Source organism: Balaenoptera ricei, chromosome 7 (genome assembly GCF_028023285.1).
Source record: "Balaenoptera ricei isolate mBalRic1 chromosome 7, mBalRic1.hap2, whole genome shotgun sequence".
NCBI classification, from domain to species: domain Eukaryota; kingdom Metazoa; phylum Chordata; class Mammalia; order Artiodactyla; family Balaenopteridae; genus Balaenoptera; species Balaenoptera ricei.
Window position 1 is genome coordinate 57181274 of NC_082645.1, and position 13302 is coordinate 57194575.

The window sequence follows — 13302 nt, forward strand, 5'->3', positions numbered from 1 at the left end:
GTGAGAAATAAGTTTCTTTGTTTATAAGCCACCTGGTCTATGGTATTTTGTTCTAGCACCCCAGACACACCAAGACAATTTTATATATTTTTTATAATTTGAAAAATATAATATTACTTAAATCAAATATTCTTTCCACAGAACTACTCTCCCCATTTTCTTTCAACAGTGATGATGGTTGCTATATGAATCCTTTCTTGGTAACAGTCTATCAACTAAATTATCCAAGCTTTTCCCAGTGCCTTAACTTTACCCACATGGGTAGGCAAAGCCATTTACCCCCAAACATACTCATCCCTTCCATCCCTAAAAGTAACCAAAGTATTGCCCAAAGATGAATAAATGGATGAAAAAAAATCCTTTTTATCCAATTCTTCCTACAGAATGACTGGGTTCCAACACTCTATTCCCTTACTTAGGGCACAATCCACGGAAGATGTGTGACTTAGAGCAGCGCTTCTCAAACCTGAATGTGCACACAGATCACCTGTGGACCTTGTGAAAATGCAGATTCTGATCCAGTAGGTCTGGGGTGGGGCCTGAGATTCTGCATTTCTAAGTGGCTTCTAACTGATGCGGATGCTTCGGGCCCAGAAACCAGACTTTGAGTGACAAAGTGGCAGAAGGCAGGCAGACAGGCCCTCGGGTGGAGGGGATGTGAAAGGAAGGAGCACAGACGACTGGCTGCAACCCAGGCCCTGGGGTTGGAAGGGTAGGAGAGCAGGCCCGGTGGCGAGGCCTGGCTGAGTGAGACCTCGTGAAAGGGGTAGGAGGCAAAGCTGGAGATCAAGGAGATCATGGGATTACAGTGGTTTGAATTTCACAACTACAGGAAAGGGTAAAAAATTCGAAGCGAGAGAAAAACATGAGGTCAAAGTTGGAAGAACTCACGGAACTCTGAAACCCAGGCAACACATTTGCCAAAACTATAGTCAAGGAATGTAACACAGTGGCTCCCTTGGAAGTCTCGTGAAATCAGACTCAGACGTGTCATCAAGTGCCAAACCAAGCTACGGCACGGTATTTAAGCTTCCCTGTGGCTTGAAGAGCTGGATCTGCTCTTGCAGCTTCACCTGAAACACGGTACAAGTGAAATTTCACACGAGTGGGAAAACCGACCTAAAATGGGGCAGCGAGTAAAAACCCTTTCCATCTGCTAACCCCAAAGTGGCAGCCACAGCAGCGTCTCTGCTGGGAGCGACGTGGGCTAAAGGCAGATCAAAGAGGGACACCCACACACTGCTGCTGGCCCAGCCCGGATGAATTCGCCGAAACAGGACATGACACATCCCTCTTATATGGGACAAACTAGGTTTGGCTGCACAAAAGAACATTAAGCGTCCCACCCTGAAAATGTGATGCGTGGGGAGGAAAAAAACTACCCCCCAAAACTGGAAAGTTTTAAATTTAAAAAAAACTGTGTTTAAATATTTATGAGCAATTTTCTAATATTGCTGTATGGCCTTTGTCTAACCATTTCCCTCCCCCCAAATTTTTTTCTCCTATTACTATTACTGAGAATAAGCAGGAACCATGATTAACAGGGATGTGAGCCAGCAGGAGCCACTTCGGAAGGGCTGCACTCTAAGACACAGCTGGCTTGGAAGCTTGGCTTTGCCACTGACCGCAGCTTGATTACTTGCGCGGGTCATCCAGCATCTTTCAGCCTCAGAATCCTTTTCTGTAATACAAGCTTAATAATGCCATCTACACAGGACTGTTGTGAAATAAGCAAAGTGAGATCTATACACCTCCTTGCAGAAGGCCTAGCACATGACAGGAAGGTTGAAAGTCAGTCCCTCGATGTCTCAGTTCCTTCTTTGTGTGTGAGTATCCCAGTATCCCCAAGCTGATCACTAATCCCACGTGTCCCACGTTCCCGACTAAAGTCTCAGAGGCACAGAGACAGCCCTTAGCAGCAGCACTCACCCTTCCCCACACGTCACATACGAACATGCTCTGTGCCCTGCCGGCTCAAGGAGTGTCCTGTAACACGTGTCCAGGTCATTGGGCCATGAGTTTTTCGCTTCATTCCTAACTCTACAACATCCTCACCTGTGTTTTCCCTTAGTATCTCGTCCTGTGTTTGATTTATATCACCTTATCATACTTCATGTATCCTAGTATGCTGCCTCAAACGCTTTTGAAATTAAGAAGTCTAAACATATACTTACGCAAAGCTTTCAGAACAAAGAGAAACAAAAAAGAGCTTGGAGACATAAGAATTAGGAAAAAGTTAAAGTCTAGTTTCTGTTGTCCTGAAGACGATGCGATTCACAAGCGCTAAAAGGAAAGAGATTTAAATGGATCCTGAATTCAAAATATTAAACTATGCTTAACCACATTAGCATATTTTAATACCTCAGCTAAATCTTAAATAAATTCTTCTTTATCTGATATTGGTGGCAAAATATCCTACTCAGCCTTGGTTGAGAAGTCAACCCACCCAAGTTCCAACATCATGTGCAGTTAAATCTGAGGAGGTGCTATTTCTAACTTTATTCTAAAGTACTTGTTCTCAACCTTGGCTGCACAGTGGAATCGCCTCGGGAGCTTTAAAAAATACCAATGCCTGGATCTCAGCCCCAGAGACACTGATATAAAATTGGTTTACGACACAGCCTGGGAATGAAAATTTTCAAAAGCTCCCAGGTGGATTCTACTGTGTAGCGAAGGTTGAGAAGCGCTGCTTTCCAGCTAAGCACTGAGATGCATTAATTCTTTCAATGAAATGCTGAGAGAAACAGCTACCTCCCAAGCACATTTCCACACTGCAACTTAATCTAAAAAGGAAAAATAAATATATGACCCACAAATACTATCAAATAAAACGCATATTTCCAAATGCAAGAGATAACCAAATACATCTTTAAAATGTATGCAGCACCGTCCAAGCATCTAAAGAATTCCTTACATGATATGAGGGTAACCGTGTTAATTGAAAACACTTTTCAGAAAGTCGTCGTCAGGCTTGCACTTCCATAATATCAGCATCATTATGAAGGGTAACCTCATCAATATTCATAAGTAAACCAATACTGTAAGTAGCTGAATTATTTTTAAAAAAAAGAAAAAAAAAACCCCATAAACTTCAATGATTTCAAATGTCAGCCAAGAAATGGAAGGGAAAGATTGACAAAGTTCTCCTAAGAGCACTGTATTTTTCGGACAGTCATTTTCAATCATGAAAAATGTCATTGTGACGTTTTTTTAATTATAAAAAAGTAAATGCCACATATGCAGCAAACTCCTGCCTCTTTTAAAACAAGAGTACCAATAGGAAAAAACCTACTCAAGGTAGAGTTAAGTCAAATATTCTGACCTGTACTATTTATGAATAAATCAACCAATGTCCCTCACCAGTTAGTTTTATAATTATTTTCATATGATTTGGTATCTGTCTATCCAAGTACAGTCCAGTTGAAGACAGGATTAGAAATGGGGAAAGTCTAGATGTTTTGAAGACAGGGAAACACTTGTAAGAAATTAGGAAAAGGGAAACAAATTTTGTGATAGCCTTAATCAGTGTTTGTGGAGAAGTATTTAAAACTAGAGGGAGCAGTTGTAAAAGATAAAGTATCAGGGGAGTTGGAGGTAGGTCTGGAAAATCCCTGGAAATCAGCAGAGAAATCACAATGGGTAAACATCTACTTCCGACAGAACAGAATGCCCATCCCAGGGCCTCTCTGCTTGGTTATGAATGATGGGCATTCTGCAAAAACTGGTCCCAAAAACACTAAAGAATTTTGCTTGGAAATGAAAAAGTAGCCGCAATAGTTATTTTTCACCAAGAGAAAATAACTCTTTCCAAGGAGAGGAAAGAAAGCAAAGAGTAAAGGAGTGATGTGGAAAGTTCAATGGGGAAGAACCATTTTCTTTCAGAGTTGTCTGAAAAAGTTCTTCAGCAAACAGTAACAAGGATGCCTTATGGGTTCTGAAAGCTCTTAAGTTGGCTATCAGGAATCTGAATCAGACTCAGCTATCAACAACTGCTATTTGATCATTTAACTGTCCATGACTGGGTGTACTGGGAAAAGTAAAGTCAAAGACTTCGTTAAAAACAGAAACACGAAGACTCTTTCTTGTCAGCCAATTTATGCTGCTGGTAACCTCCAGGCCAGTTTTCAGTGCTGCTGCTATTTTTGGCTTCATCACCAAAGGATGAGAATGCGAGGTGAAATGTGTCTTTCTTTTTTGCGGCCTCCCGTGTCCCACACCTGGGTATGATCTGCAGCCTGGGGTTCTGCCAGGGAACAGAGGCAGAAACCCCGCTGAACACTCTCCAGCCTTCTCCCTGTTTCCGAGTCCTTCTTTTTCAGAGTCAGCTTAATTAATTGTGGAAATATAACCAAACCAAAATAAGAAAGACAATAACATAGGAAAGAACAGAACCATCTGTCTCAACCCAAGCAATAACATTTTCCAGAAGTTTATGAGGATGGCAAAAGTGAAGTATAAAAAAAAAAAAAAAAAAAAAAGATGTTAACTGAAGTTGTATTCAATCTGGGAATGTTTTCCCCATTTTCTCCTACTCTGAAAATGAGTATGTACTGGGTCTCTCTGTTACCAAGCACATGTAAGTCCAGAAACCTGAGTGGCCTTGAAATGTTAATTTCTGCTTACATTTTGAAAAAAAAAAAAAAAGAGATGTTAAACATTTTAGCAAGCCATTTCTAACAAATGTATAAGAACACTTAAAAGTAAATTCAATTAGGATATTTAATTATTATCTGGATCTGCTATGATATAACTTTTAAATTTAACGTTCCAAAAAGAAAATTATTTTTCTCCAGCCAAATCATACATATTCCTAAGCTAATGTAACTTTAGAGCTGTAAAAATAAGTTACTTTTGCATATGTGATATTCTTTAATTTCTTAAAAATGGTACGTCCTCAAATTATCCAAAAGTTTCTCATTTCTAATTCTGCCCTCAATTGGACTATACGTGGGTAAGCACAAACACCAAATCATATGAAAATAATTACAAAGCCAAGTGGCAAGGGACAAATGACAGTATAAAATATAATATTTGGGACTGAAATGTTCAAAATAGTACTACACTCAGTGAAGTAGTCTTATATTTTAATGCTATACCCTTGGTATAAAAGATTCTACAAGAAATAGCCAAATGCAATTTGTTACCACATATGACAAGGGATGTGCTGGGATATGAATAATTAATTTACTAATTAGAAAGTTCTTTAGTTCAAAAAGAATGGAAGGTACTTTCACTGACACAATAGAGAAAACACATACATTATAGCTTCCAGCTTTTTAAGCTGATGTCCTCAAACTGGTACAAATTTTTTTCTATAATAAACAAGATTTGCAAAAGTATTAACACAATTACAGAGATTAGGTTAAAATGCACCAAAAGAAATTTTTTTCTTCATTTTTCAAAATCTCAATTAAAAGGGAAAAAAAGCCTTCTGACTAGAGGAACTGCTTAGAGGTCCCCAAATACTATAATTTAATTTTAAAAGGAAGAAAGAAGCCTGTGTCAGATAATAGGAGATAACTATTCTCTCAAATGACCATTAGGCAAAGTCAATATTTAGAGCTTTATTCTCCAAAATAACCTACAAATCATAGCTAATTCATTCCTCTAAAGAAATGGAAGGAAAGTATGGAAGGAGTGAGGGGGAAAAGGTAAAGGATCAGGGGGAGAGAAAGGGGAGTACAGAGGGAACTGCAGATCAAGAGAAAAGCAAAATAATTAATAAAATAGGGACTTCCCTAGTGGCGCAGTGGTTAAGAATCTGCCTGCCAATGCAGGCGACACAGGTTCGGGCCCTGGTGTGGGAAGATCCCACATGCCGCGGAGCAACTAAGCCCATGTGCCACAACTACTGAGCCTGTGCTCTAGAGCCTGCGAGCTACAACTACTAAGCCCACGTGCCACAACTACTGAAGCCCACGTGCCTAGAGCCTGTGCTCCACAACAAGAAAAGCCACTGAAATCAGAAGCCCACACCATGGGCGGGTGGAGAAAGAAAGAAATTTATTAAAAAATAAATATATAAATAAAATAGCACTATAGCAGAAAGCAAAATGAGAGCAGGGCTTCGTTCTGAGCAATGTAAGCACGATTTACTTACAAATACTGTCAGTGAGAGCAAAATATCTTTATAAGATGATACAGGAAGAGAAGGGCAAATGCTAGAGTTTTTCTATTTCAAGACTGAGAAATTTTTTCATTATGTACATAGGAGAAACAGATGGCACTCTGTGTACCCAAATCTACGAATTTATGGTGAATTTTAATCGTTACACCACAATACTGGAGTGACTTGACACTATCCCAAATTATAAAGCATAATTTGCTATTAATTAGTGTTTCTATTTAAATGATTTTAAAAGGGGATTTCATTAGAAGAATTAATTTTTAAATACACAGAATCATAGAACTTTTGATGGTGAAAATAAATTTTTGCTTTTGAGTATACTTCCTTATTGAACAAATGAGGAGACTGTGGACCAGAAGTGAAAGTGATTCATCCCAAGTCCAGGACCCAAGTGGAGAATGCAGGCCCTCTGACCCAGGAAGCAATCTTCCCTCTACCACAAATTTCAGCATTCATCACTGGTGCATAGTTGTTTTTTGAGACGGTTTTGCCCACATTTGTCACTCATCACAAACTAAAATATTTTAATGATCATTACATATTATTGCATAATATAATCACTTAACTAGATATTTTACCCCCCCCCTTTTTTTTTTTTAAAGAAATAAGCACTTTGTCCAACCCCAGGGCCATGATTTTTCCTACACCTAAAGCACTCCTACAGTTTAAGAATTAAACTGTAAGATTTGATGGCACTGATGTATATGAAAGAATGAGAAAACGGTACTGAGTTTTCTGTGACTCAGTACCAAGGACAGACTAAAAATATGAGAATTCTAGTCTAGAGAAAAAAAATTGAGAAGGATATGATTAAAATCTAAAAATCATAAAGTCAAGTAAGATGATGACCCAAAATGTTCAACAATCCCTGGGTAGAACTAAAGGAGAGTGTGCCCTGAAGGCTGAAAAAGTGGGATTTAGGATAAATAAAAGGAAGGACTGTGTCACATTTATGGAATTCACTGTCACCTGGTAATAGAGACGGAAAAAGATAGATGACTTCAGAAAAGTCATCTATCCGTGTAATAAATTCTCCACCCACGTAATAAATGTTAACGGAAGCCAAGCGTGCCCTCGAGTAGCATCCCTAACCTTTGAGGTTGACCACAAACCAGAGAACCAAGCTCTTTCAAGAAACCTCAAGGCCATCTTCAAGAAGAACATACTAGTCTGCATGACGGTGGGTCAGACCCACTTAGCAAGCCTTAAGTTCCTACTGGAAAGCAAGAACTTCCTCAATGGAGTACACATTAGAGAATCTATCAATCTGCCAACCCACTTCTAGACAAATAGAGGGGAAATGTGCAGAAAGATATTCCTAGCTCAAACATCTCACCAGCCCAATACCAAAATGAAGAGACTCACTGGCCAGTCCCTGGGCTCCACAACAAAAAGGACCCATCTTTGTTTTCCCACCATCTAGCTCAGTGCCTACCATCTAGCAGGGTTTTAATAACTATGGAGTGAACAAATTCTGCTCTAAAACTATATCTCCCAGAGGGTGTTAAGCTAATTATAATTAGTCATTTTTAACACTGTGGGATTAACCAAATATGGGGTTAACAACAAACATGGGATTAACAACTCTCAGAAATTATCAAAGTATCTAGGTTGGGATGGTTAAGAATATAGAACAGACCAGTAAAACCCCTTGGCTCCTGGAAAATTAACCACCAAGATCATCAAACCTAGCGAGATTAGGATGTATAGGCCAAAGTCAAAAACACATATGAAAATTCAAAAGAATGCATAGAAAGATAATTAGTTTAGATTGAGTAGGTTAAATGCTACTCATGTGATGCCAAGGAAAACATTTATTCTAGGGTGTTCTAATCTAATTGTTAAAATGAAATGAATTTTTAGTGAGTGTATACCTTTGTCCTCTCATGTATATACCCAAAACTCATCCTTTTTATGGGCTTAAGTACAATGGAGAAACTCAAGTATTTACCAAATAAATTAGTATCTCTGAGGATATGACAGTACTTATTTCAACAGCATAAATTTTATTTAAATTACCAATTATTTAGCACCAGTGATCTCACTGAACATTTCTTTTCCTCCCTTCATTCTCAGAGAAGGTGACACTGTAATGATTACTTTGCTTCAGAAATCATGATACTTCAATAAAACAATAAATTTAAAAAAAAAAAAAAAGGAACGAAATCATGACCACTCGAATCTTCTTCAGCCAAACCTCGAACAAACTCTATGACCATGGGAAAATCGGACAGCCTCCATCACATAAAGAAGCAGAGTCCAGGGCCAGTTGTCCAAAACTGTTCTCTACCATCATACCCAAGCTCCTTGGTTAAATCCCAGCTTACTATGGGAGTCAGGGCAGGGGGGCAGGGACAGGGCAGAGAGTAGGGGTGGGAGGTGAGAGTTTTAACAGGGGAGGTAGCTGTTCCTGTAGCCAGCAAACAGTTGATAACTGTGACTTCTATAACATAACACTCCCACAAGATAAGGATTCCAGCGGCCATTGTTTCTTATAAGGACAATGGTTTCCAGTCAACACAGGGCACAGTTTGTGAAATGATGCAAAGCACTGACCTGTATATAATACACACACACACAGAATTAAAGGATTATTAGGATACCGGATGTCCAAACACTGCCAAAATGTGAACCCACAGAGATAATAAAAGCGCGAGCACCAGCAGGATGAGAAATCGAAAAGGATTACAGCAACTTTGCGCCACACAATCATGTGCCGATAGCTGGGCTACAAAAGCCTGCCAACTTTAGGCAGCCTATACTGTAAATTCCATTTCTTTTTGTTTGCAAAGGACCTGGGAGTTTTGTGTCCTAAAGAACCATTGCCATTCTCCCCATCTCTAGAAATAGCAAGACATCGAAAGGTCAACGGTTCAAAATTAAGGAAAGATCAGAGCAACAAATCAATACATCTTTTAAAATGAAAAAACAGATAATTATGCACATACACTATACTCCATTAACACAACATGGGCATTGCTGGGACAGGGGTGCAGGGGGGAAGAACGAAAGAAATAAATTAAGTGCTAATAAGCAAACTTGTAAATCTTAAGACCTCAGATTAATGGAGTCAAGGACAAAGCCATAAAGGCACCAGTCCTCACACTGACAGCTCTGGCTAAATTACGAGTAACTCCAAATGACACTGCTATGGTTCCTGGTGCCGGGGTAATAGAGAAAATGGCCCGGAATGACAGTCTCCCTCATGCCTCCACTAGGACCCTTACATAGCTATCATCACTGACAGCCAACTGCTGATGAGACGTCAGCAAGGGGAAAACACGGAAGCTTTGGGCAACTGACGGCTTGGTAGGAACCAGAGACCACAGCATCAGCCCAGAAGTCTGGTTTCAGAGCTGTCAGATACAAGCACACACAAGCCTTACACATATTCTGTATAAATATTCTGCTGGTGGTAAAAAGATGGCTGTGAGACCTCCAACAGAACACCACGATCAAATACAACTGTCATGGGCAAAGCTGTCACGGGCAAGAGTGCTATTTCCAAATAGGGCGTTAAGTATAAATGTATACTCCAAGGTTTTTTAAAAATTAATGTGTACTTTGTATAGCCACAGAACTTGAGGACTCCTAATGGGATCTTAGAGATCTTGGGATTCAACTCTTTTTAAAGCGTGCAGAGCTGTCAGGTAACTTGACTAAAATCAAAAAACAAGTTAGTGGCGAAAGCAGGACACAGCTCTCTCCACAGTTTGTTTAAAGCTTTTCCCACTCCGGAAAGTGATCTTGAAAACTGGTCTGATGACAAAGTCACAATTTTATTGGTCACTGTGATAGCAAGCAACAGAAGTATGCAGTAATAATTTCAGTAAGAGCAAAGCACAGCTAAAATTTTGAAGAGAGTAAAAGCCTTAAAGGTATGCAAAAAAAAAAGATTTTTTTTTTTTTGAAATTAACATTAAGTTGTGGAAGCCCTTCCTTTAATCTGAGTTTTATCTGGCAATCTGTTGCTTCCAATCCAGTGAAAACTATGCCTTGTGTAGTCTAATTTGAAATGTAAGACCAAACAGATCTGGAAAAGTAGAGCTTTATCCTTGTACTTAATTTATACTATAGTGTACTGTAATTATGCCTGAAGTAAAAGCTATATTCTGAGTAAAGACAAAAAGCTCTTGTTAATGACATTCCGTTCCCCGAATGTAGGCTATAACAAAAGGCTTCTTCATTTGGAGCCAACTGTCATTACACTTTGTAGCGTGTATGGAGCTGTTGGACTAATATTTGTCCTGGGATTAGTGTTGGGATAACCAATCAGTTAACTCCTCCACTGCAGTATTTTATTATCCTCAAATAAATGACCAAAAGGAAAAAAAGAAAATTGGCAGGTGGAATGACAACTATATTTATGAGATTAAACTCTCAAACCCTTCACAGTTTGCTGGGCAACTAATAACCATTTGCCAAGCTCTTCATTTAATAATGAGTCAGCTAAGCCAAAAGCAAATGTTCCTTCAACCAACCAATGGTACTACAGTCATATCCACACCGACAAGCTCCAATTATTTATGTAATGTACTTTATTTAGAAGAAGTACAAATTGCCCTATACAAAAAATAAACTCCTCTCATTAGCCAATAAGAACGCAAGCTACCCTGCAGTATTTTGAATAACTGAAATTTACAGGAGATTTTGTAATTTATGAAAGCCAAAATGACCAGCAAATTGTTTAGGGAGTAATTCCTATTTGCGTCAGGATTCAAGACTGAGGACCAGAAGCTCACCATCTAACTCTGCACTCAGTATCACATGACCTTAGGTCATCTGAGTCTGTTCCCTCATTTCATAAAACAGAGTGTCAACACTGAGACCCTCCCCACCTGGGGATTATGAGGACTGAGCAAAATTCTGTTTGTCAAAGCAAAGTAAGCTGTATATTACACAACACAATCACAGGAGAAAACACCAAGTTGCCTCTGCTCTCTACTCTCCTGCTTCTCCGGCCCATCTCTATGTATCCATGAGTTAAGAAAAGCAACGAGCAGTATCCCCTTCACTTTTACTTACTAATAGTTCATCCATGCTGGTCTGGCATTTTTCCAAGTTGATCCGCTTTATTGCTACACGTTCTTGCCTGGGTTTACATAGAGCAGCCTGAACGACAGCTGTAGCGCCACTGCCTGAAACGAAATAAAAACAACATCAGCTATCAAGTGGCACACAGTCTGGTTACTATTTGTGACCCTCTTCACAAATTAATATCTATTTTTTTAAGTTTCTACTCAAAGTATTCAAAACATTATCATTTGACATCTTTTTAAAGCGTTTCTTAAGTCCGAAAATAATTCTATAAAGGAGAAAAAGGAAAAACTGCATTTTTCTAGAGAATACAAGGACAGTATCTGCACTTCAGAGGCTTAACAATCCAGGAAGGTGACCCACATCAAAAGAGCCCATTGCAATACAGGGTGTTCACTGCTGTCCAGAACAAAGGCTGAGAAAGTGATGGGTCTAATGTCACAAGAATAAGAGAGGGCTTCCCTGCTGGCACAGTGGTTAAGAATCCGTCTGCCAATGCAGGGGACACGGGTTCGAGCCCTGGTCCGGGAAGATCCCACATGCCACGGAGCAACTAAGCCCATGCGCCACAACTACTGAGCCTGCGCTCTGGAACCCTCAAGCCACAACTACTGAAGCCCGCGCACCTAGAGTCCGTGCTCCGCAACAGAAGCCACTGCAATGAGAAGCCCGCTCACCGCAACTAGAGCAAGCCCGAGCACAGCAACAAAGACTCAATGCTGCCAAAAATAAATAAATAAATAAATAATTTTAAAAAAAAAAAAGAATAAGAGACATAAGCATCTAAGCACACCCGTGTGGACGCCATTACCATCGTCTGATGCTGATGCCTTCCCATTTCAGTGCCTTTACAATATCTCAAGCTCTTCTCCCACTGCAGCCCAAACCAAACCACTTCAGCCTGAGCTACTTCAGGGCTTCCATGAGATGCTGTGACAACTTATCTACTCTGAGCACTCTTTGAGCTTGTTTCTTCCAAGTTTGCTCTACAATTAGAAGAACAGGAATCAACCTGAGTATTCTCATGCTGAAAGCAGGACTTTTCAAGGATGCCAAGCAAAATGATGCAAATGTGTAATTACAAAAGCTCTCAGCATTCATATGCATTTCCCATTTCTAAGGTTTCATGATCATTAGCTAATGCACTCAAATTCCTAAGAGAGAGAGTCATGTCATCATCCATATTTTATAAGAGCAAAATGTAGACATGTAATGATTTATGGCAGAGCACGAAGAGCTCCTAATTGGATCTGTATTCCGTAGGGGCAAAAAGACCTCCAGGTTAAGGCATCTCAATTCTGCAAAGAATACCAAAAATCTCATTCTCGTCACATAAATCCTCTCCCTGCAAGACTGCCAAGGAGAGAAACAGCCTGTGCTCGGGACTGTGCAAAAGGGGGCAGATGTGACCGTCCACTTTTCTCCTTCAAGTTTTTCTTTGGGTACTATTTCCCAAATGAGTCGCCGAATATCATCCAAAGGGTGGGAGGGAGGATCTTTTGTCAATAAGGAGGGGAGACCAGTATTAGATTTCCTGATACATGTGAGAGAAATGCACGACACTTCTTGTGCAAATCAAGGCTTTCCCACCCCAAAGAAGTGCCCAAATGGGTGTGTTTAGCGCTGAAGTTCTGCCCTGTGGTCTCATCATCAGCTCTGGCCCCCTGATCTATGACCCGAGCAGGTCACCCTAATGCTCCAAAGACAGGCCTCTAAAGTTCATGGCTTCCGTTCCAGGAAGTCCCACCTGTGTTCACTGGGGAAGAAACCACAGATACTGAGCACCCACTATATAGTCGGCATTTTCCTCGCATAATTCTTGTTACAAGCCTGTGCAGTTTTTGTTATTAGCCTCATTTTATATGTGAGAACACTGGGACTCGGAAAACTTGCCCACACAGCTAACAAGTACCTGAGCCGGGATCTGAGTCAGGTGTGCAGGACTCTAACGTCCATGCTTTTTTCCTACCTCCCACAAGTCAGAAGCACACTTCTCCCTTCCTTCCTTCTTTTGCCCTTCCTAGGAAAATATTTTCTGCCCTACATGGTTGAAGAAAAGAGAAACAACCTAGAGAGCCTCACTCTCTCTAGAGCTCAGTGCAAGGAGCAAGCGCCACTGTCAGAGGTTGTTTAAAAGG

General features: G+C 40.1%; 1 protein-coding gene across 3 annotated transcripts in view; it reads right to left on the bottom strand.

Annotated features, from left to right (window-relative positions):
* The window catches only part of STK39 (serine/threonine kinase 39), a 310969-nt gene that overhangs the window by 231806 nt on the left and 65861 nt on the right, over nt 1-13302 (bottom strand). For all 3 annotated transcript variants that reach the window (XM_059928025.1, XM_059928027.1, XM_059928026.1), the window contains exon 2: nt 11153-11265. In XM_059928025.1, the coding sequence (XP_059784008.1) occupies nt 11153-11265 (113 nt within the window). The remainder of the gene's footprint in view (nt 1-11152; nt 11266-13302) is intronic.